The 23,724-nt window shown below is 37.9% G+C and overlaps 1 protein-coding gene across 3 annotated transcripts in view; it reads right to left on the bottom strand.

The window, feature by feature from the left end:
• Positions 1 to 23,724, bottom strand: part of LOC122811451 (ABC-type oligopeptide transporter ABCB9-like) — a 184,903-nt gene that overhangs the window by 71,069 nt on the left and 90,110 nt on the right. For all 3 annotated transcript variants that reach the window (XM_044083301.1, XM_044083300.1, XM_044083302.1), the window contains exons 5-8: positions 17,185 to 17,390; positions 11,646 to 11,843; positions 5,517 to 5,645; positions 1,964 to 2,152 (exon numbers count right to left, since the gene is read on the bottom strand). In XM_044083301.1, coding sequence (XP_043939236.1) covers positions 1,964 to 2,152; positions 5,517 to 5,645; positions 11,646 to 11,843; positions 17,185 to 17,390 — 722 coding nt within the window. The remainder of the gene's footprint in view (positions 1 to 1,963; positions 2,153 to 5,516; positions 5,646 to 11,645; positions 11,844 to 17,184; positions 17,391 to 23,724) is intronic.

Genomic DNA, 23,724 nt, shown 5'->3' with positions numbered 1-23,724 from the left:
ATTTATAATCTGACTGCTGCTACTACTCTAGAAAGCACATCAGTAATGCAAGGCTTTTAAAAGATTAGTAAACAGAGTTTTTTGGGTACTTGCGTATTATTGCAACCACGCTTTCGCGGAAGTCGCAAGTACACTTTCTCGCCAGCTTCTTCCCTGCTCCACTATGTTCGCAGTTTAACCGTGCAATAATTATATAAAGAAAATCCTTGTTAGCATAATAAAAATCAGTTTAGTGTTGAACTGATTTTCCGAATGACGTATAACTGCAACCAAGCACATTACAATATTGAATCTTTCTTTTTCCCCCCACACTGAATAATCCCTTATGAAATTTAAATTCCACACAGCATATAGTGGTTTTGTTTTACTTAATCAGATCAGTGAATTAAAAACCCTACTAGCATAATATATATGAAAAGATTTGATCCATAGTCTTGACTTTCACATTTTTGCTTTGAGCTGCTTTCTTGTCCTCCTTTCCAAGACTGTACATGTAACAGTTAAAGATGTTTTTAAAATGCTCCGTGAAGTTGTATAGAAACATGGGAAACAACATTTTATGTCGAGAAATGGTTTGAATTTTAGGTGTTACAGTGTAATGCATTAGTAAAAGTTGAATTAATTTCTTAACGTTAAATCAATTTTAAAGCGTAGTACAGATATCCAGTCCAAGTCAAAATAACTTACAAGGATGAAATCCAAATGCAAAAGTACAACCACTCCAATCACAGTTAACTAAATAGTGTAGTAGCGAGAATATGACTTACAGAACAGTATTTATTACCGTTATCTAAATGACATGCAACTGTGGTGGTGGTGCTGCGGTAGCATTGTCGCCTCACAGTAAGATGCTGTCCTGTTCGATTCTCAGCTAGAGCGTCTTCTGTGTGGAGACATGCGTGAATGGGCGTACCTTCGTAGAAGGTTGTGTGTCAGGGCTGGCAACTCAGCACGTAAAAATCTACTGCCAATCATTAGCGGACCGGAGTTCTACTGTGGCGACCCCTAACCGGGAAAAGCTGAAAGACACAGCAACATCTAAATAACATGCAGAAAATTAGGGATTGCTAAAATGTAAATAACAGGTTACTTACAAAGTGTGGTAGCGATGTGCAGTAGCGATAATAACATGCCACCGAGAAAGTGTGGTTGCGATAATACGCAAGTACCATTTTTTTGTTTCTTTCATTTCATATTTTATTCTGTGGTGGTTATGAATCCATCTACAACAATTTTATGACATGGCTTTTACCTATAGAGAGCATCTGAGTCAGGCAAACAGTAGTGGAAACCATATTTCTCTTTCATGTTTTACTGTATTCTGATTTTTGAATACTAGCCTGGTGTAGTTATAATTTCTGACCTGCTAGTAATTTCGTAGAAAGCAAGTGTGTGACAGAAGGTTGGAACATTAGCAGACACACTCTTCTGTTCCTTTTTCAGCTTCTAGTTTGATATGTGCTGATTTCTGAATACTACTAGACAAATGCACTATTTTTTTTTTTTAATGAGCGGGCTGCTTGTACATCTGTAGAAACATGAGTGATGCAAAATTTAAAAATTAGTATACACTGATGTCCCTTATTCTCTGCCACAGCTTTCTTTATTTTAACTATGAGTCAGGAGCTGGGGGCATAGTTCCCCAATCCAATGCAAGCTGGAGAGGAACACAAATCCAAACATTAGTTTATCCCGGGAACTGAAACAAGACTGGAACTGTGGATGTGCAGGATAGTTAAAAGTAAAATGACACTTTTGGTGGGAATGAAAGTGATGTGTCGAAGTGGGCGTGACTTCTGTCAGCTTAACTCGGACCCTAACTTTAAACACTGGGATTGTCCCTTTAACATCAAAATGATGGCAGAAAACTACTACTTAAAAACAAAATAAAATTATACCAACGTTTCTCTAAATTACTGTTTTTACTATGAAACAAAAGGTAAAAACAGAGAAGTCAATCTACCTTTAATACTGGAGTGTCCATTCTGTTGGGATAAGAAAATGACACATTCTTGAACTCAATGTGGCCTGTAAGGGTTTCAGGAGCTAGAGTTCCAGGCCTGGACACTTTGGGAGTTTTGTCCATGTAGTCAAATATCTTCTCAGATGCACCTATTGCCTTCCACACACTGGGATACACTGAGAATAGAGCCTGGTGAAAAAGAAATGCAAATTAAATTGTCCTTTTTGGTGATACACTTACTTCTCATATATACCTGTGACACTAGTAAGATAAAGTATTATCATCTGATCATGAAAAGTGAACATGCAGAATAGAAAGCTATCATTACAATCCCATATGATGACAACTGCTTACAGAATGCATGATGTTAATAGAAATTTAGAGCCATGATACATTATCCTGTTCAAGCTGTTGTAAAGATTATGCACAGCTTTGGACTACAAAAATGTGTGTGTGTGTGTGTGTGTGTGTGTGTGTGTAATGAGACAAACTGGCAATATGGATCTTCACCTCCTCTTGTGAGGCATGAGGGTCATTCCTCTTTTGGGGAGGGATGGAGGTAATGTGCTCCACCATTCTGACATCAGCTAGTGGCATCAAGTTGGAGCAAAGATAAAGTTTCAGTCCTTGGTGGAAGAACTCAGGTTATGCTGACTGCAGTTCTGACCTAACATTATTACCACAGAATCATTCCCCAGACAGTAATGGGGAAAAAACAGCCATATACAGCAGTGCCCTCAGCACCATGAGTTTCTTCCTTACAGAGCTCATATAACTACCCCCTCAGTTTGAAGAAACCTCTGAGGATTCTCTCTCGTGTATTCAGTATGGGACACTGTATATGTAGAACAAGTCACATGTAAGGTCAGTGTAAATGTTATATTTTACTCAGCTCATTTAAGGAAACATTGGTTAAAAGGTCACAAATTCTCAGTCAACACATACAGTCTTAATTGACAGCTCTATGAAACATTCAGTGGTTCAAATGACCTTTGGATTTGCAGTGGTTTGGATGCTTCCTGATAATCTGAGGCCTACCTCTCAACTGTTCAGATATTTTGCAGAGTGTTCTTATTTTTGCCTCATACTTCTGGTCTGTTCCTCATATCATTTGTGGTTTTCTGACAAATCATTCAGGACTGAAGTCACTAAACAATATGTGAGTTTCAGACTTCATATCCTTCACAAAATGTATACTAATACAAAATGTGTTATTCTAGCGACTTTCTAAGTTTACAACAGCAATAATTAAAACATGTCCCTGATTTTGGGCCTTTGATCCCCCATTATTTTTTTTGCTTTGTCCAGATTTCTTGTGCTAAGGGGGTGTGAGGTATACAGAACTGTGACCCTTGAAATGGAGGAACTGCAAGTATAAACATGGCGGAATGCATACTAAGCACTCCACTGATTCTACAGTAAAGTAATCTCAGTGATGGTCTCAGTAGTACAGGGGTAAAGGGCTAAGTACCACCATTTGGGAGGGTTGTGAGTGCATGGGGGGGTGAAAATGCCCTTTAAAACATATCAAATATGCTAACATTAAGTTTTAGAACCACAGTTTAAAGTTGCATTTTGAAGAGTTAGGACTCTCAGTATCATAGCTTGCCATTTTGCTACAGAGAGTTGCAGTTTTATTATATTAATACTTAGAAGATGCAAAGTAAGTTATCTCCCTTTTGGTAACATTTCTGATAAGGACTCCATTTGTTTGTTTGTTTATACATTTATCTATTTGCTTACTGGGGTAGATCTCTGATCCCATGGCCTGACGAAAATGCATTTGTAATGTATTCCAACCTGAATTAAATCCAGACCACTGTACACACCGATTAGGTTTTAACTTGCCACAACCACTCACTTGCATTGCCCTAAATGGTGCTGACCAAGTAGTGCAACTATACATTTAAAATGTCTCCAGATGGAAGACAGCACCAACAATTTACTTAACATACACTAAAGTGAATTGACCTCTGGCACTTTGCTCTTACCTCTTACATCTTCCATAGTAATTTTTTCTACCTTAGCTGCTGTACAGATCACATTTAAAAGAACACACTCCAGACAGGGCATAGTAAAGATGCAGTTTTGCCACCACTTATCAGAAATCCCTTAAGTAGTGAACAATTTAAATCCCTTAAGTAGTGAACAGTTTTGTTGAACAAGTTAAGTGGCCTTCTCAGCCAGATAAGGAGCAGAAGGTATAAAATAAATAATAAAATGTTTAGGATACGTCTGTGATAGAATCAGATGATATTATAGTATTGTTAATTAAAGTAGGATGAATGACAGGCTATGTGCTCTTCTTTGCCTTATAATTTGAGTCAACCCTGGTGATGTTTTTACACAAATGTATATAATCATCGTTCAATGATGGAGTATTTTACTGCTTATCACATAATCACTAATTTTTAATAATTTCTGTGATGGATGTAAACACAGTGATATTACTGCTCAATGCTAAAGCAGGTTCTGTGACTTTTGATCAAAGTGTTTCCAGTCAAGAAGACTTAACTCTATGATGCAACAGTGAAAATTTCTCACGTGAAGAACAAATTCCACTATACCCATTTAAACCTTATAACCAACTCTGAGGTCACTAAACCTTGAGGTACATCAGAACTGTTTTTCAACAACAGCCATGTTGTCTATTCATTCTGACCATATACGCTAAACAAATGGCATTGATTACATAAGCAGGCAACATCTTCAGTTTGTGTTACCCCTGTATAAATAAAAAAAATAAGTGACAGTATACACACATTCTGTGTAAAAAACATTACTCCTGTGTTAGTCAAATCCTGACAAAATAAGTGACATTGTTAGAAAACAATTTACAACTACAGAATGTCTTATTGTACTTATACAGTGGTTAACTTCTCATAACACTACCAGCAGCTGCAGCTAACCAAAACACAAGAAATTATTATACAATAATATCAGGTTTGTTAGATAACTTCGACAAACTGTTTCCCATCTCCCTTTTTCAACAGCACGTTATTTTAAAATACATACATTTCAGCTCTGGAAAAGACAGGTAACAAATTTATAGACTTCTTAAAGTGTTATCCCCTACAACCTCTTACATCAATCATGCCATTTTCGAGACTGAGTAAATATGGAAAAGGAAAATACTCAAGTGTTCATCCTTCTCTGTTTTTCTACAGTCACACACCAGGCGCTAGTTTAAATCCACTGTTTCAAACTGTTGTCCACACAGCAGAATACTCATATCACAATATACAGATGTGAACGAATGAGCAGCCTTGAAGTTATCTAATACTCCCATAATGTCACTGCAACTGTACCTCAGTAACCAAATCAGATCACTTGGTTCTGTGCAAGTATTATACAGTACAGCTTTAAACGCGTACAAAGTTATAAAACTTACAGTTCACTGAACTGATTTACTGAGTCCAATAATACACAAAGGGGTATATTACCAAAGGGACTGCAGCATTTCTAGAATGAACATGTTTACATTTGTTTAATATTTCCCAATGGTTTAAGATTAAACAAACATTGCTTTGATAAGTTACTGGATCTAACTTACTTGCATTGCTTGAGCAAACTGCAGCTCATACAGAATAAAAGCTACCAGATCCCCACTGCTGACATCACCATGCGTCACCAGACGGCCTCCATAATACAGGACACTAACCTTCATAGCCAAGCCAGTTAACTGTAAAAGAAAGAGTAGTAAACATGATTGGTAAAACATACAGGACACAAAGTAATACTGCATTAAGCAGAACAGCAGTGCAGATCATGAATACATTAAAATAATCTAAGCCATTTCAGTATAAATAACAAGCAATCCTATTTATACTATAGCATGCTTATTGCAATGCACTTTACAAATATAATACCCAACACTGTAGGGAAGTGACTGAAATGTGTGATGGAGGCCAGTTAGTATACCCTCCCTCACTAACAGCGTGGAAGTTGCATGCTCTGCTTTTATGGGGAGGGGCTGCTAACCAAAACAAGGAAAGCTCCCTGCTCTTTCCAGCAGTTACAAATTCCAAAGGGAACGACAGGCTGATGCCAGGTGCTAATGAAGAGTCACAACAAGGTTACCATTTCTGACTGATTTTATTTGGATGCTGTAGACAGTTCTCTGGCAACGATTATTCCTGGTTGTTAGCAGTATAGCACTTGAAGCAATGAAGATGAATTTATACTGATGGTCATTTGGAGCAACAAAGAGGAATTTACATCAATAGCAATCTTGTTACCATGGGAAAATGATGATGTCACTGCAAAAACTCCATCTCCTTACCAGGTGCTCTGAAATGACTTATGCATCTAGTAACCACTTCAGACATTACTAAATGCTTCACTGGCGAAGGATGAAGGGGCAAATGATGACAGGAGGATTGCCTTATCTACTTCTGATGCTGTTCTAATCCATACTGCATCCCAGAGTACAGCAAGTATGATTAATAAAATGTTTCACAGACTTTTTGACAGGTGCTATATGTGGCTGCAGTTAATAAAAGCTTTGCATATCGATGCTCATTATATTACAGCAATTATACACTTGAAGATGACTTTGCAGATGTTGTGTTTGGAAGTCCTGGCAATGTGTTAAAGCTAAAACAAACTGCTAAATTCTGTGGTACCAAGAAGGAGGCAACAGTATCCCAAACTCAATTTATTAGAACAAGTTTAGCATTTTCGTTCTGTAAATCACATAGAACTTCCTCAGAATTAAATCTGTTATTAGTGACACTTCTTTTATACATAACTGAAATCACATGATACAATGTTTGACCCAACCTACCAATTAAAACTGATTGCAAGGTAAAACCACACACAAGGCTAAAAATAGAAATAACAATAAACTATGTAGGCTTATTACCTACTTTCTTTAGAACTTTATTATCGACTTGAAAGATCTCCAATTTCTTTATGAAACAATCACCTATGGCTTTACTAAGTTGAATGTCAAAACAAATGCTCTATTATGATTAACCTATAAAGTTCTAGTGTTGTTTTCATCCATAATATACACATTACTGTTTGCACTCCGTATGGGACAATAAATACCATGTGCTCTGTTGAACACTATTTCGTCCTTAATTTCCGTTAAAAGTTCTTGGAGGTACCCTCTCCTAGAAAACATACCCAACAATACCTCACACACTACAAGAAATGTATCTAAATCCGAATCATTCTTGCCAACCTTACTAGCTGCCCTTTTACTACAGCCTTTTCTGGTATGTAGGAAGCCGACTATGAAAGTGGAGGTAATTGTTAGAGAAAGTAGATTCTCTGTAAATAGTAGAAACAAATATAGCTTGTGATCTATCCTTTTTTTTTATTTCTACATATAAAGAATAGAAGCTTTCAGGATGAACTGAATAACTAAACTTCAAAAATTCCACAGTATTACTGATGAACTCCTAAAATTTATCAGTAGTGTCTCTCCACAAAATAAAAATGTTATCCAAAAACAGTATTATAACCTGACCAAGAGTGACTAAATTCACTTAAATAAGTTTCCTCCCAGTAGGTCATGACCAAATTTGCAAAAGCTGGGGCGCAGGTAGCACCCATAGCTTATCTAAAATTTTGCTTGTCAAAATATACAAGTTTTTTTAATACCAACTCCATCAGGGTTACTGCCATGCATTTTATCTATCTATTTCTGCTACTATTTTAAACTGCTCTTCAAACCATTGCAACCCCAGAGTATGTGGTATTACTGAATACAAATTATTTGCATAAACAGTGACAAAAAACATTTTCATCATTTATTAAGGCAAAAAATTTCATGAATCTTTACAAATTTGACTTATTCTGTTAACACTAATCGACCAAGTAGTCCACATATCTTGCGATATAATAAGTTTTGGACCTGGTGGCATGTACAATAGCCCTAAAAGGAGAGCCATCTACATTTTTATGTAATTTTGGGATACCAGATATCCCTGCCACTTTATCATTATTCATACTCACTTTTGGCCAATTATCCTTCCATCAACAAGTCATAAAGACAGCTATCTATAAGGCTGTATGCCCTATTAATTTCACTTAAAGAACTTTCAGTATAAGTTTCTTCACACAACATACTTTTCATTTTACTTGTGTACTGGATGTTGTTTGTTATAGCCCCCCTTGTCTGGCTTCATGACTCTAGAAGAATCATTACACGTCATTTAACAATAACTTATCTGTTTTAGATAAATTAAATATTTTCTTTTCACTTGGTTTTGACAAAATGCATCTTATATCATGTTCACACATTTTTTCAAACATCTGCATCTGAACATTCAAGGGGGGGTTGAAACACCTAGGACAGCTCAACTTCAGCATGATGTCGATATTATTTTCAGGAAACCATAAGGCTAGATTTAATTTCCTTACAAACAGTTTCATATCTAAAATTGTCTCTATTAAGTTTGCCCTTCTTGCCAGAACAAAGGAAGCCCTTTAGCTAACACATTAGCATGAGCTCCAGTAATTATTTTATCTGAATAATTAAAATAATTAAAGTCTTGTTGCTTACTATTTGCAGTTTTTGTTAGCTGTAGGTTTCATCTGCTCTTTTAGCTAATTCTGTTGCTACCACTAATTGTTTCATTTGTTGTAATTCTGTTGGAGTTTGGCTCCTTGAGAATGTAATTCTCCTTGCTCAGCTGTTGATCTTCCCCAAGTTGCTTCCTGCTGTTGACTCTGTCTGATCCCCTGACTTCTAAAGGGGTGGTCCCTGGAACTTCTAAAGGGGTGGTCCCTGGAACTGCTGCATTTTTATTTCCTTGTGCTGTGACTTCTTCCTGATGATTAGTGATGCACCATTACCTAGACTATGGGAATAGCTACCATGGTAACCTGCTGGCCTAGGATATGCCTCATTTTTTGCATAGACTTCCAAATCTGTCCTAAATTTCACCAACTTTCTGTTGAAAATACTACAGGAATTGTTCACGGATTTAAACATATTTAAATAATTGCTATCATAATGTTCAAATAAGAGGTCGTTTTTGATGGAATTACTCAGCAAGTTCACCTCTTTTACTATTTGATCTATGTGAATGCAGTTATATTTTATAATCACTTTCATAAGGTCACTGCCTGCTTTATCAAAAATGAATACAAGTCGATAATACAATTCTTAAGAAAGTAGGTAATAAGTCTATGTTGGTTTATAAGAAAGGATGTCATTTAAAACATTAATGGAGAGTTCTAGGAAAAATCAACCAGTTAGTAACAGACTCCTAGGAATGTTTAAGAGTGGCTATTGCACACAATGCAAAAACATTCTGGTAATTAGTAATGTCGTTATTAGAAATAAAAAATATTTCATCACAGGGCATTATTGGCGTGAGTTAAAAAATGTGGTGTATGGAGCTTTGTGTTCGAAATGTCCAGCTTTTTACATAGGGAAAACCCAGAGGCTGCTTAAGAACTAAATTTATGAACATATGGAAGTTATACAAAAACTGAAGACCACAAATGACCTTTTTAGACACATACAGGAAAAGAAAGACCACAATTTTGCTTTTGTAGTTATGAGGCAACTAACAAAAGAAAAGTATAGAACATCTTAATAAATGTAAATTAAAATGGCAAATTTTAGTTAATGCAACGTGTTTTTCAGGTTTGAATTATTCAATGGCTATTAATTTTAAAGTTGAAATACTATGACGCTACTTAGTTTATTGCTATTTTTATTTTTATCCTTGTGTGTGGCTTTACTTTGCAATCCGTTTTAATTGGTAGGTTGGGTCTACCAATGTATCATATGATTTTAATGTATAAAATATGTGTCAATAATAACAGATTTTAGCTCTGAGGAAGTTCTATGTGATGTACAGAACAAAAGTGCTAAACTTGTGCTAATAAACTAAGTTTGGAATACTGTTGCCTCTTTCTTGGTACCACAGAATTTATCAGTTTGTGTTTGATGTGGTTCTGGGGAGTATTCGATTTTAACAATGTGTTAAAGCTGTTTGAGAACTGTAAAAGTATTTCATCACTTACTAAACCTATTGGTATGCATGGCATTTGAGTGGCGGATGGGAAACTAATACTGAACTGCAGCTGATTACTGTAGTCACATAAAGGAGGACACAAAAGTGTGTTAAATTACAGAGGTGATGCAAGCAATGCATTTTGCCAAAAATTGTCCTAATAGAGTCCACTTTTTATATGGAAATGATGATATAAGAAAAGATTCCAAACCACAGTGTACAAACACAAGACAGTGGGCTGAGACCGCAGCCGGCTCTAGCCTGAGCCTGCAATTGGTCATGCTGTGATCAGTGCTTTACCCCAGTAATCAAAATGTAAATAAAACAAATAAAATGGACATTTTTTGGTCAGTGTGTCCAATTGCTACATAAGAGGAGGGCAGTCTTATCTGGTGATGTTCCCACCGCTTAATTAAAGGAGAACTAGTAGAAAATCAGGGTCCAGGTGGTAAACACATGATGGCCACTACAAAACAGATTTTTTTTTTAAGTTGCAGAGATCTGTGAAAAAAGGATGGTTTGGGTTCTTATAATGTCTGAACAAATGAACAACCATAGAGGCTTCAACAACTGGTGGGTGACAGAGATAAACACATAAGAAGAAACATAAAGCATCAAATAAACAGTAAAATGGTACTGATCCTGATCATTAATGGACTGTAGATAACATCATGGTTGTCTGATCAGGCAGTTGACATAGTTTTCCCTTCAAGATACTACATTAATTGTCCTTGTTCATAGGCAGATGCTGGAATGTAGGGAAGGGGAGATATGGTTCTACACTTCTGCTGAAAATGTTTTTTCTAGATTGGTATGCATCACACACGGTTAAAAAATCATCCAAAACGAAGTATGTTAAGCAGAGTAAAAGCCTACCTCACTGACATAGCCAGAAGACATATAACCTCTACTTTCTTACTGCCATCTCTCCTGTATGCTGCCCCAGTCATCACTAATCTTCAAGTCTCACAACTCTCTAAACTTGAGCAATGTTATACCACTTGAGGTTAAAAACGAAATCCCAAAAGCAGGTTTAAGAATTTTTAGGGAAACAAAACTGTATTTGGAAAATCAAGTATGACCTTTTCACAGAATACATACAGCCTCACTATTGGTGTAGCTGAAGTACGCAAGGGCATTTCTCACAAAGTGCAGGGGGCTTACTGCCCCCATAAAAAGTTTTGTTGTTATTTGTAGTAAAACTCACTTTTTGATATCTCCTTTAACCTTGTGTGTCACTGTGCCTCTCTTTTTTTAAGTGCCTTAAAACTACACAGCATACATGGGTGTGAATGAACATGAAGACTGCTGACAAATTTAAACCACTTAAGAAAACTTCTAAATGGTATCTATAAAATTCCTGTAAAATGTTTTTTAAAATGATACTCAAACCTGCACTGAGTGCTCTATGGTGGTATTTTAGGTGAACAAAAGCCAGAAACACAAATACTGACTAACTTACACAAATACTGACTAACTTTTCACAGAAACATTTACACCTATTTTGTTAATTACAGACTGTACAACCTTACAACATGAGAAGCCAGAACCATTAGTACCAGCTGAGAGAACAGCTACAGGTGCCCTTTCCATTTACGTGATATGTGACAAGACACATCAGGTGCCTCACAGGCTGGAAAGCACAACTGATTCCTACCACAGAGTGATCTGTAAGACATAAGGCAGCAACTACGAACACTAACATTGCTGATACACATGTGTCCTCCGAAGACAGACGCCTCCTTATTTTTCAGCTGGTACACATCTTGTAACTTCTTGCTGTAGCGTTCTGCCTCACCATCCTCATTAGCAAAGCTCCGCACTGTTTTAATGGAGGAAAACGTCTCAGTAGCTACATCATTGGCCTTGGCCAGGGAATCCTGTACCTCTGCAGCAAGTTTCTAGTGAGAGAAGAGGAAAGTAAAGAAAAATGAAAATCTTAATGACTGCCATCTTTATTTTACAGCACGTAATACATCTGTAACAGGGAAGAAACTCACTATAAGGAATGACAGCTCCAACTAATACAGTCAAGCCTTGCTATGCAAATGTGCATTTTCTCCAGTCACTGATCAAAGACGTTGCTGTTACATGTTTACAGCCCAAGTCATCCAAAGTAAAAGCAAACTCCCACTTCAGCTCTACAAATGTGCTCTTCCTATTTACTGTGAACTAAAAATAATACGAACCAAGCATTACATATAAAGAGTGGCTGCTGCACTGTGAAAATAAATGGAAAGGAAACCATGGTATCCTGGCAGTGTGCTTTCTTATGGTACACAGCATACCAAGCTTCAGGTAGACTTTACCTCCATATGTTAACTGATTAGACAACTGCTCAGATATTTGTATACAACAACATGCACAAAACTGTACAGGATACAAAGCAGAAAAAATTATTTATAAAACTAGTTTAAGAAACAGCAACATCAGACTAAAGTACCCTAAATGTAATACAACACATTCAACAGTCTCTAATTACTAATACACTTCAGTTGCTTTAAATCCTACTGGTACAGAATTTTTAAAATACATGTATTTTTTAAAGAAATCTGTATAAACACTGTACAATATTACAAAGTCAGGAGTATGTACATCAGTAGGTCTGTTTGTTTCTCTTAGTTTTTATACCACAAATGTATTTCTGAGTTCTAAAATTTTACATAGGAACACAGAAACAAACAAACACTAGGCAAGCAATCACAAGGGCCATAACATGCCTAGTCATAGACACTTAATTGAACACACTTAAAAGTACTTGCTACCTTTTACAAATTTCTAACAGTATCACCTAAATCAAGCAGGGCCGTACGAGATACCCCTTGTGTAAATTTTTCTCTTCCCATCCCTTCATCAAGTTTGACCTTAAATGTAACCAAAGAATTACTTTAACTTATTCTGTAGGCTGGGGAAATATAGAGTCATGCACCTGTATTCCTCCACAGAGTCTTATTTTTCTTGGTGTAAATTTATTTCTTTAGTACAGGAGTTTGTACAACTACTACTTTTGCAAGGAAATAGGAGATCAAATGGGAAGGGGTCTTTCACGGCTCAAAAAGTGAGACATAGGTTATCTCAGAGTAGCTGGCAGGCTACCAAGTATAAAAAGAGTTGTGCTGATTAGTTGAAAGATTTAAGACCTTTAATTTTTTTGTTAAAAATCAGTATGGCCTTTCCAGTTGAATGATAGGATTAGATTTGTACAAGCCAAAGGTGGTACTGTACTTGATGATAGGTCTGATAAGGAAGAAATAATGCCAAACAGGTGTGATGCTACTGGGAGAATAACTGATTACACAGAGGTACTGTGAGGCTCAAAGTCAAAGGTAGAGGGGCCTCTTCACTCCAGGAAGGTCCATTATTCCCTTCTTAATACCTATCCTGAAGGACATTATTTTTTTTCATAAGCATTTTTATTAAATTATCATGTATGACATAAGCAATCTCACATTTATATAAATTAAAAACAAACACTGACACAACTTTAGTTGCAAACATTATGTATCACAGACACAAATGAACCAACTGTAGTTGCAAACATTATACATCACTTATAATCTATCCAGTCATAGCCAGTTAAGCATTATATGGCTCATTTTCCTGAAGGGTATTATTGAGCTTAGATGGCTTCTTCAGTCCTGGAAGGTCCGTTACTCCCCCTTTAACACCTACACTGGGGGGAATTATTGAGCTTAGAAAAAGGGCTATCTGTTAAACTGGTTTGCATTTGTTTTACTATTAGTATATACACATACTTTTTATGGGGGCATGGCAATTGCCTGAATGACCTAAACATCGACAGCAAAAATGCTCAAAATAGCAACAGTCAAAAATACCTAAACATAAAAAACTGACAGTCACCTAAACACAAAATATTGACAAAACTGAAGTTACAATAAGGAAGGGTATATGTGTTTTCCCTACTGTTGTGTAACCTCTGAGTTGGTATATATAATTAGCATGGGTGTGGGGATTGCCCCCCTGCAAATAAATTGAGTTGGGATGCGTTTAGGTTTTGTCAATATTTTGTGTTTTGGTATTTTTTAGCTGTCGGTATTTTAGGATTAGTTATTTTTGACTATCGATATTTTGAACATTAAGTATTTTTGCTGTCACTTTTTACTTTTTGATGTAAAGTACTTAATCCACATAATATTCCATAGCTGTTAAAGGATGTGTAATGACTGTTTAAGGATGTACTTTAAATACAAAACATACCTTTATATATAAAGTATTTAATTTATACATACACACACACAAAGTGAGGTTAATACATACACAAAGTAAAAAATGCAGAGAAACAGTTTTTCACACATTTGAAGCAACTCATATAGACCGCACAGAGACACACACACGTGCGTACAAAGTGAGTTGCATACATATACAAAAAGTAACAGATGCAGAGACTTTTTTTACACATATGCAGAAAGTCATATAGACCATATACACGCACACACACACCCTGACATACATATGTGCGTACACACACAAACACACAAATAAACCTAGCAGTTACAGTCACTTTGAGTGATACCTCAGATATCTCATTGTGTTCAAATAAATGAAAAATGTATACAGTGCAAAGCAATGCATCCCCCCCCCCACTCCACATAATTTTCAGCTGTCCCTCATTTTGCCACACATTTTTTTCTTTGTCCCTTGAAACAAATTAGATTTTTCATGCTTCTTATTGTTTATAAAGAAGCATGCTGAAGCAAAATGTTTTGTTCTATTAACTTTTAAGTGAATTAGAGTAAATTCCCACACTTTGGGTATGTTACCCCAATTATGTTGACTTTGTCCAGAATTCTTGAGCAAAGATGTTAGTAGGGGCACACTCTCTCTGTCTTTCAGTCTCTCTCACTCTCTCTCTTTCTCTGACCTACACATACATGCATGCACACACTGTTTATCTGACCTACACATACATGCATGCACACACTGTTTATCTGACCTACACATACATGCACGCACACACTGTTTATCTGACCTACACATACATGCACGCACACACTGTTTATCTGCAAATCACACAGTGAGAGATCTTGCATTTGTTTTTCTGACTCTCTCTCTTTCACACACACAAACACATGCATCCCTAAAATGCAGTTAAGTGCACTAATTTTATTTCCATACTCGCTATACATGGCTTTTTAAAGTGTGGCAGACAGTAAGGGGAAATTCAACTGGCAGAGCCCTGCGTGTAACCATTTTCTGCAGTTACTTTTATTATTTTTCTTTTTTAAATAGGTGCTCATTAAATGTGTATGAAAACATGGCAGCCATTTGCTTTCATTCTGTGTTTCACTGAGGCTTAATTTAAAACTGCGCAGCTGCAGACTTGACAAAAGGCTCTCCTTGTCCATTAATAGCCTCTTAGAGATCATCTGTTCTCCAGGAGAGTTCAGCAGTTGTGATCTGCCCATTATCTAAAGGAAGAGTACAGTAGCAAGACGGTTTCTTTGGAACGTGAAACTATTCCTTTGAAAACTAATAATGCCAGATAAGAAGGGCTTCCTGACTATGGTGGAAATATTATGACTGAATGGGAGAGAGGTGTCCAGATATGTACCCAGGTCTCTCATAACCATATCTGTTAGAAGAGGTGTACCACCTATATGACATGGGAGCAGATTTTTTGCTGAACTTTTCTTGCAATAAGCCTGAGACTGTTTTCTTTACATCAGGCATGTGCAAATTGCAGCCCTTGCTGGAGCAGTGTAGTGTACCTGAATGAGCAGATAATGGTGTTTAGCTTGCGGCCATCAATGAACTTGGTCAACTACACTTCAGAGATACTGACTTGGACATTTGCAAAATAACTGCCAAACAGGAGAGGGGGCCTAGTACTCATTCCTGTGGTACCCCACTTGTTACAAATTTATGTTCAAAGTGGTTATTAGCAGCTTTTACAACTTGGAATCTGCTGGGTAGTCAATTTGTAATCCACCAAACAATGTAGAGGATTAGATTAACTTTGTCTAATTTTTCAATAATAGCAATGTACAGGATAACGTCAGAAGCCTAGTTCAGGTCAAGATAAAAAGCATGTCCACTGCCTCTATAACTTTTCAAACAAGTTCACTATGTTCAGGAGACAGGACCTACCCTTCACTAAACCACACTGAGAAGGGTCTGGATCACATAAGCTGCCTATGTCTGCATAAATGAATTCTGCTATTTTATGTTCCATGACTTTATATTTAAGGCTGGTAAAGCTGATGGGTCTACTGTAAAGGGGTCATCCTTGTGTACTAGAGTCACAATAGCTATTCTCTACCCATCAAGCACAAATTCTGTGGAATGGCTGAGGTTGAATGGTTTAGAAGAGATCTGGGTAGTGTATACCTGACACTGATGAGAATGCCTCCTATTACGTTGTCTGGTCCCACAAAAACATTAAGTTTAACCTTTGACAGGAATTATGACTTAGAATTTAGTTTACTCTGAAATTACCTTAAACTAACGGATACATTTTACTTAATTATTTTACTCTAAGGTGGTAAAGCTAAAAGAAAAAAACAAGAGATGTGTTTTAATTATTTTATCACATTACACCTTCTCAGAGGTGACTTAATCTTGAAGCGAGAGTAATTAAAGATAGTAGTAGCGAACTTGCCACCCCCCCCCAAAAAAGCTTGCTTTCTTTGACAAATTTGTCTTTTTCCAATAGTGTGTGTTAGTTGCATGTGCAATGTAATTCTTTCCTTTTAACTCTGTGAATTAATGTTAATGTATATTAGCAGTTTGTGCTCACAGTGTTGTGTGTTGTGTAGCTGTGATTTACATAATCATAGGGAACAACTTTTTCATGACTATACAAGTTTCCTCTGTACTTACAGGTCTTTTCTTTGAGAAAATGGGCTGGCACTTATAACCGTTATAAGAAATGTGGCCAGAACATTGAGTAAACTCCCCTTTTGTTTACTGGCAAGTTCCATGGGACTATTACCACTGACTTGACCAATGCTAATTTGTGAGTCACACCAACATCCTGTTAACCTTCAAGGCATCAAAAGCAAGTGTGCAACCTGCTCTGTCACTGTCAATAAAACCATCCAAACTTTAAATTCCTTTAGTCTATTTACTTTACTTCAAAATGAAAAACAATTCTGGTGTTATGCAAAGCCAGCTAAGTACAGTACGGCAGAAACAGAGAGGATCTAAGACTATAAATAATGTGGAATAAAAACACTCTGATTTATTGCATCTTTTAACATTAACAAACAGTGCACCACATACCTGATGGCACTTTGCAGACAGAGCTGAAATAGCTATGATAATAGGTAGTCCAATGAGGGTGAAGACTGACAGCTTACTGGACAAGCCAAGCATGAAGGCAAAAAGGAAGACTGCTCTTAAGGAATTCCATAAAGCTGAGTTCAATTCCTGACTTAAGGCTTCAGTCACGGTATTTGTATCAGTTGAAATGTGGGAAGTGACATCACCTGAACAGTAAACAGGTACACAACTTAAACGGCTACCTTCATATTCAAAAATATTTCAAATATTCTATATGATTCACTTTTATACAGTAAATAATTCTAATGTGAAAATATACCCACAAAATCTACTAAATAACAGATCAGAGTTGAGAATACAAACAGGCATGCAAAGATGGTCCTTCCACTCTGCCCTCAGTACCAAGTTAGCAGATGTAGCAATATTATTTAATAAGTAAAAATGACAGACCTATACTTTAAAAGCTTCTCAAACTTTAAAACCTAAAAGTACATTTCCTATCCCATGTTTTGGTAGTCTAAATTTTGCAAATGAATGGCTAAACACCATTAACAATGCAGACTACCGAAATTCCAACAACTGTAAGTGTGACACGATGGAATAACAACTGTGAGGTAGAGGTACCTCATAGCATCCTCCATATTCCAAGATAATTGGTAGCTCGGGTGTGGGTGGTAGCGCCTCCTCCCATGTCATTGGTGCACAGGGATGAAGACCCATGCAAAAATACTTTATTACTGTACCAGCAAGTATCACAAGTTCTTGTTATTGCATATGAAACAAATTATTTTTCAGGGTTTTAAGAATCTCACTTTCAGGTCACACACTTATGATAGGGAGTCCTTTAACAAAAATATATGTCGAGTGGCTTCAGTAACACAATCACACAATATTGATGAAGCAGCTGTTAATTCACTTGTACCTGCTAACACTTGGATTAATGAGGAGTGAAATACCCCAGTGATGGCAGACCAGACAGGAACAACCTAGAGCTGCTTCACACAAGAAACTTAAGGCTTAAACCTAGAGGTTATTCTCCTAACAATATAAACCTCTTTTCCCGGTTTAATCTATTTTACTCTAATCACTATACAACTACTTACAATTCTCTCTCATACCTCATACACATCCAAGGAGGCGCCATCTTTATTCTATACTCCTGCCCCTGGCTGCTGTGTATCCCTGGCTCTAGCGTTTGTGATTTCCTACATTTGTGTTCCTGCCTATCCTCCTTCTCCTCCTGAATGCACCCTAACGGAAGTCCATGCTGAGAACCCATATACAAGGGGCATTAAATCAACCTAAATTCCCATCTGCTCCCTACCAGGACATTTAAGAGAAATTTGTGTTCCTGCCTATCCTCCTTCTCCTCCTGAATGCACCCTAACGGAAGTCCATGCTGAGAACCCATATACAAGGGGCATTAAATCAACCTAAATTCCCATCTGCTCCCTACCAGGACATTTAAGAGAAATTTGTGTTCCTGCCTATCCTCCTTCTCCTCCTGAATGCACCCTAACGGAAGTCCATGCTGAGAACCCATATACAAGGGGCATTAAATCAACCTAAATTCCCATCTGCTCCCTACCAGGACATTTAAGAGAAAGTTCCAGTTTGTGTTCCTGCCTATCCTCCTTCTCCTCCTGAATGCACCCTAACGGAAGTCCATGCTGAGAACCCATATACAAGGGGCATTAAATCAACCTAAATTCCCATCTGCTCCCTACCAGGACATTTAAGAGAAAGTATGCATACTGCTTATCCATCTTGTAATTTGTAAAGGTAGCACATACTTTTTAGTAGGTTACAGTGCGCTCCCTTGCCAGGCCAGCCAGCAGCCAACTCTTTCCCTTTCCTTATCTATCTAAATTGTCCCTACTTCTCCCTCCCATATTTTATTTTATTTTACCCTTCGCTGAGTCTGATAATCCCCTTCCATCCCCTAACTGATATTCCCCGTAGGTATCTCTGTTACACTCATCTAAACTGCCCACTAGGTGGCTCCTTTACTTTATTGCTGTCTCTACTACTTTTTCCCCACTGCACCTTACTTTCATTCTTCAGTATTTCCTAGATATCTCTCCCACTGCTCTCTCCCTCTTTATTCTCCCAGGACTACCTATCCTCTTCCTCCACTCCACATATTCCCATCTCCTCTAAACTCAAAGCCTCTGACCCTTCTATACTGTCATTTTAGTACATATCTCCATTCAACTCCATTTCACTGTCAGTCTTCGAACTTAAACTATACCTCTGCAAACTAACCTTCTGGCTCTCCTACTCTACTGATTGTTTTTCCTCACATTTCTCCTTCCTTTGGCTCTTCCCGCTCCGTTAAGCCCTCTTGCTCACTCCGCTCCCCTACCCTGCCCCCAAATCCCACCCGCCCCCAGCACCTCTACCTTTATACCTCTCATAAACCCTCCCACATATACCAATTAACTAATCAAAGTCCTTCCCTCATTACCCCTCCCACTCTTACTCCTCTACCCTACCATAACTCACCTTGCCAATTTAACCTATCACAATCCTTCTACTTACTACCCCTCCCACTGTTTCTCAGCCCACTCCATTACATTTCTCTTCTCATCACATATATTCCCTTTCTCTCCCCTGCAAATACTTCCAACACCATCCTTTTCCTAAGCCCCCACCCATTTTGCCTGCACAACTCCACAACTTCTATCTCTTCAACTTCCCCTTGCTGAACATGCCATCCAAAACCCTTCATACTGTCCATGTCCCAGCCCCACTTCTTATACTACTCACTCTTCTTTATCATGCTACTTCCTACTCTCACAAAATACCCTTCTCCCTACCTCCTACACAAACCAACCCCTGTACTCACCCACAACCATCTCTATCTACCCACTACAACAACATATCTTCCACACTTATTCCTCCCAAAACACTGTACCTTTTCCATTCCAAACACTTCACAGTACCAAAAGCATTCACTCTTAGACTCCTCCCACCCCCTAACAGGTTCTTACTTCATAAACCCAAAAGACTAACAGTTACTCCCAAAAATGACCTAGTCTTATCTGGCGATATTCACCCCAACCCTGGCCCCTGCCTCACTACTAACAACTCCTCCCCAACCCCTTTTTCTACCACTGGAAACAATCATAGTCCCCCTCCCACTTCTACCACTTCCTCTCCTAACCCCCTTAAGTTCTTCTCTATCAATGCTCAGAGCCTAAATAACAAATTACACCAACTACAAGCTTGGATTTGCCACAACCAACCTGACATCTTAGCCATCTCTGAAACCTGGCTAAAACCCTACATCACCGACTCTGAAATCTTACCTCCTGGTTTCCAAATCCTCAGAAGTGACCGATTAAATAAAAAAGGTGGAGGCTCTGCAATAATCTTCTCTAACCTCCTCTCCCTGATCCCTTTACAAATCCCAACTCCACAATTCAAAAATGCTGAACTTACAGCCAGTCTACTACGACTAAATAAACATAAAAACATCTGCATTATCTCCCTTTACATATCCCCAGGTGACAACGTCACTACTCTTGAAAATATTCTTTACTGGGCCTCAACTGAAATCAAATTCGAAACCTACATTCTAGGCGATGTTAACATTGATTGGAATAAAATCAACTCTCCTTCCGCTCCCAATTCATTAACCTCTACAACTTCACTCAAGTTATCCACTCAACCACCCGGCCTAACAAAAACAATCCCCCAGGATCCATCATTGACTGGATCCTAGTCTCTCATCCTAACAAAATAATTCTTTCTGGCACTATCCCTGACACCTTCAGTGACCATCTCCCCACTTTCATACACCGCTCAGCTAACTCCACCCAATACCTACACCATTACATCCACACTCGTAATCTTAGCAACTTCAACCCCACAATCTTCTCAAACATTTTTAAACATACTAACTGGCAGATCCTAAATACTCTTCCTCTAGACAACGCTGTAGAACAATTTAACTCTATCTTCCTAAATACCCTTAACTCCCTAGCCCCACCAAGAAACAAACGAGTCAAAGCTAATTCTGCCCCTTGGCTATCCAAAGAAACAAAACAAATCATGCATCAAAGGGACAAATCCTGGAAGCTATACCAGAAAAATAAAATGTCTTCATCCCAGCTCCAATACACCCAACTCCGCAACCAAGCAAAAAAACTAATCATCCTGGACAAGAAAAACTACTACAATAAACTTCAGTCCAACCATAACAAGAACCCAAAACAGTTCTGGAAATCAGTTAATTCCCTTCTCCATCCAGGATCCAGGAATAATCCCTGCCCAGATCCTAGTATAACTGACACAGATCTAAGCTCTCTCTTTAATAAATTCTTTACTGAATCTATAGCTAATCTAACTAAATCCTTCCCTAACAATAATACATCCAACTCTCTTTCCTTTACACCTAACCCCTCTAAATGCCCTCTCAACTTCCAGCTGAAACCTGTTTCAACCACATTTATAAAAGGCTTTTATCCAAACTAAAGCCATGCTCTAATGCCCCTGACAACATCCCTCCTCCTTCCTTAAATGTGCTGCTGATGGTATTGCTCTCCTATCAGCATCTTAATTAACAGATCTCTAAAAGAGTCATACGTTCCCATTCTTTGGTGATCAGCCTACATTCTACCACTTCATAAAGGAGGCAAAATACTAATATCTCCAACTTCCCAATTGCCCTACTCTCACCTTTATCAAAAATCCTAGAAAAATGTGTCCACCACCAACTCATGCCTTTCTTAACCCAGAACCACCTCCTAACACCCACCCAACATGGTTTCCGCCCTGGGCACAGCACCATTTCTGCCTTATTATCCTTCTTAGAAACAGTCAATCAAGCCAGGGATTCTGGATTACTAGTTTCTACTGTACTGCTAGATCTTTCTAAAGCCTTTGACACCATCTCTCACAAACACCTTCTCTTTCATCTATCAAACCTTCATCTCTCCCCTGATACTCTATCTTGGTTCTCCAGCTACTTATCAGACAGATCTCAAGCTGTCAGATGGAAAAACTCTACCTCCTCCTTCTTACCTCGCCCACTGGCGTTCCCCAGGGTCCATCCTTGGACCCATGCTGTTCAACATCTTCATAAATAACCTACACTCTGCCATCCCAGACACAACAGTTATCCAATACACTGATGACTCTACAATAGTCTGTGCCACCTCTAACCTTCCTGAACTACTGTCAAAAACCCAAATAGCTTTTTCTACTACTGAGAACTGGATGCACCAGAATCATCTCTCTCAACTCTAATAGATCTAAAATTCTTCTTTTCCCTCCCTCCAGGGCTCTCACCTTCGACAAAAATGCTTTCAAAATCACAAGCCAAACCAACTCTATCATAGAGGTGGTCCCATCTGCAAAACTCCTTGGTATCACCATCGCGAGCACCTTAAATTTGACAACCACATACAACAAAACATAAAGAAAACCCACCAAAAGCTAGGTATGCTCTATAGGAACAATACCTTTCTCTCCAACTCCTCTAGGCATACCTTAGCAATTACCTATCTTCTACCATCTCTACTATATGGAGCCCCACTCCTTACTAACCTCTCTTCTTCCATCTCCTCCAAACTCGAAATCTGCTATAATAAAATCTCTAAATTTGCAACCAAATCTAAAACCTCTACTCACCATTGCCTTTCCCTACAAACTCTGAACTGGCTAGAACTCCCTAACTACCTAGACTATCTCCAACTAACCACTGCTCACAAATTAATATTCTACCCTGATAAATGCCCAGCCCTAACAAACATCCTTCCTCCAGACATCCCAAACAGATCTCTAAGATCTGAGCACCAAAATTTAATTGCCATCCACAAACCCAATCGCCCAGCTGGCACTCCTTCTCTCCTACTCTCTTGGCAGGAAATGGAATTCTCTCCTCCTTCACTTAGAACAACATCTAACTCTGAATCCTTCAAAGCCCAACTTTTCTCTTACCTGTCTTCTAAACATAAGTGTTCCTGCTTTCATCCCACTTAAATTTTATTAACTACCCTTATGAACCCTCTATATCCTTCACTTCACACTACCCAAAACTATTATCTTTCCATTGCTACTAAATCAAACTAAAGCTACTTCTCAGTTCAAGTATTTCTCTCTCTCTACTCCTGTATGTAAATATTGTAAATATCAGATAACCTCTGATCTCTTCATTACAGACAGTTGAAACTTGCTGCTCTGAAGGGAAACTACTGAAAATCTATTTTATCTTCCTTCCTTAATGATGTTTTTGAGATGTACTGTGTGCTTTTTGCTTTTTTTACTAACTGTGTGAATGTAATTACACATGTATTTTTTTTTTATTTACCTTCAACACTATGTAACCTAGATTGTATTCGCATTGCTTTTGGAGCTTTTCTCCCCGGGCCTCCACTGAAAATGGGCACGTTCTGGCCCAGTGGACTTCCCCGGTAATCAAACTGGAAATAAAATAAATAAAAATAAAATAAATACACAATCCTATCACATAACAATATACTTTCTCTCTCACATTCTATTTTCACAATATCTCTAATTACCTCATTAAGTACA

This window comes from Protopterus annectens, chromosome 9.part0 (genome assembly GCF_019279795.1).
Source record: "Protopterus annectens isolate FY-2018-M chromosome 9.part0, PAN1.0, whole genome shotgun sequence".
Lineage (NCBI taxonomy): Eukaryota > Metazoa > Chordata > Ceratodontiformes > Protopteridae > Protopterus > Protopterus annectens.
The sequence above is the reverse complement of the archived record's forward strand: the minus strand, read 5'-3'. Positions and strand labels throughout refer to the sequence as shown.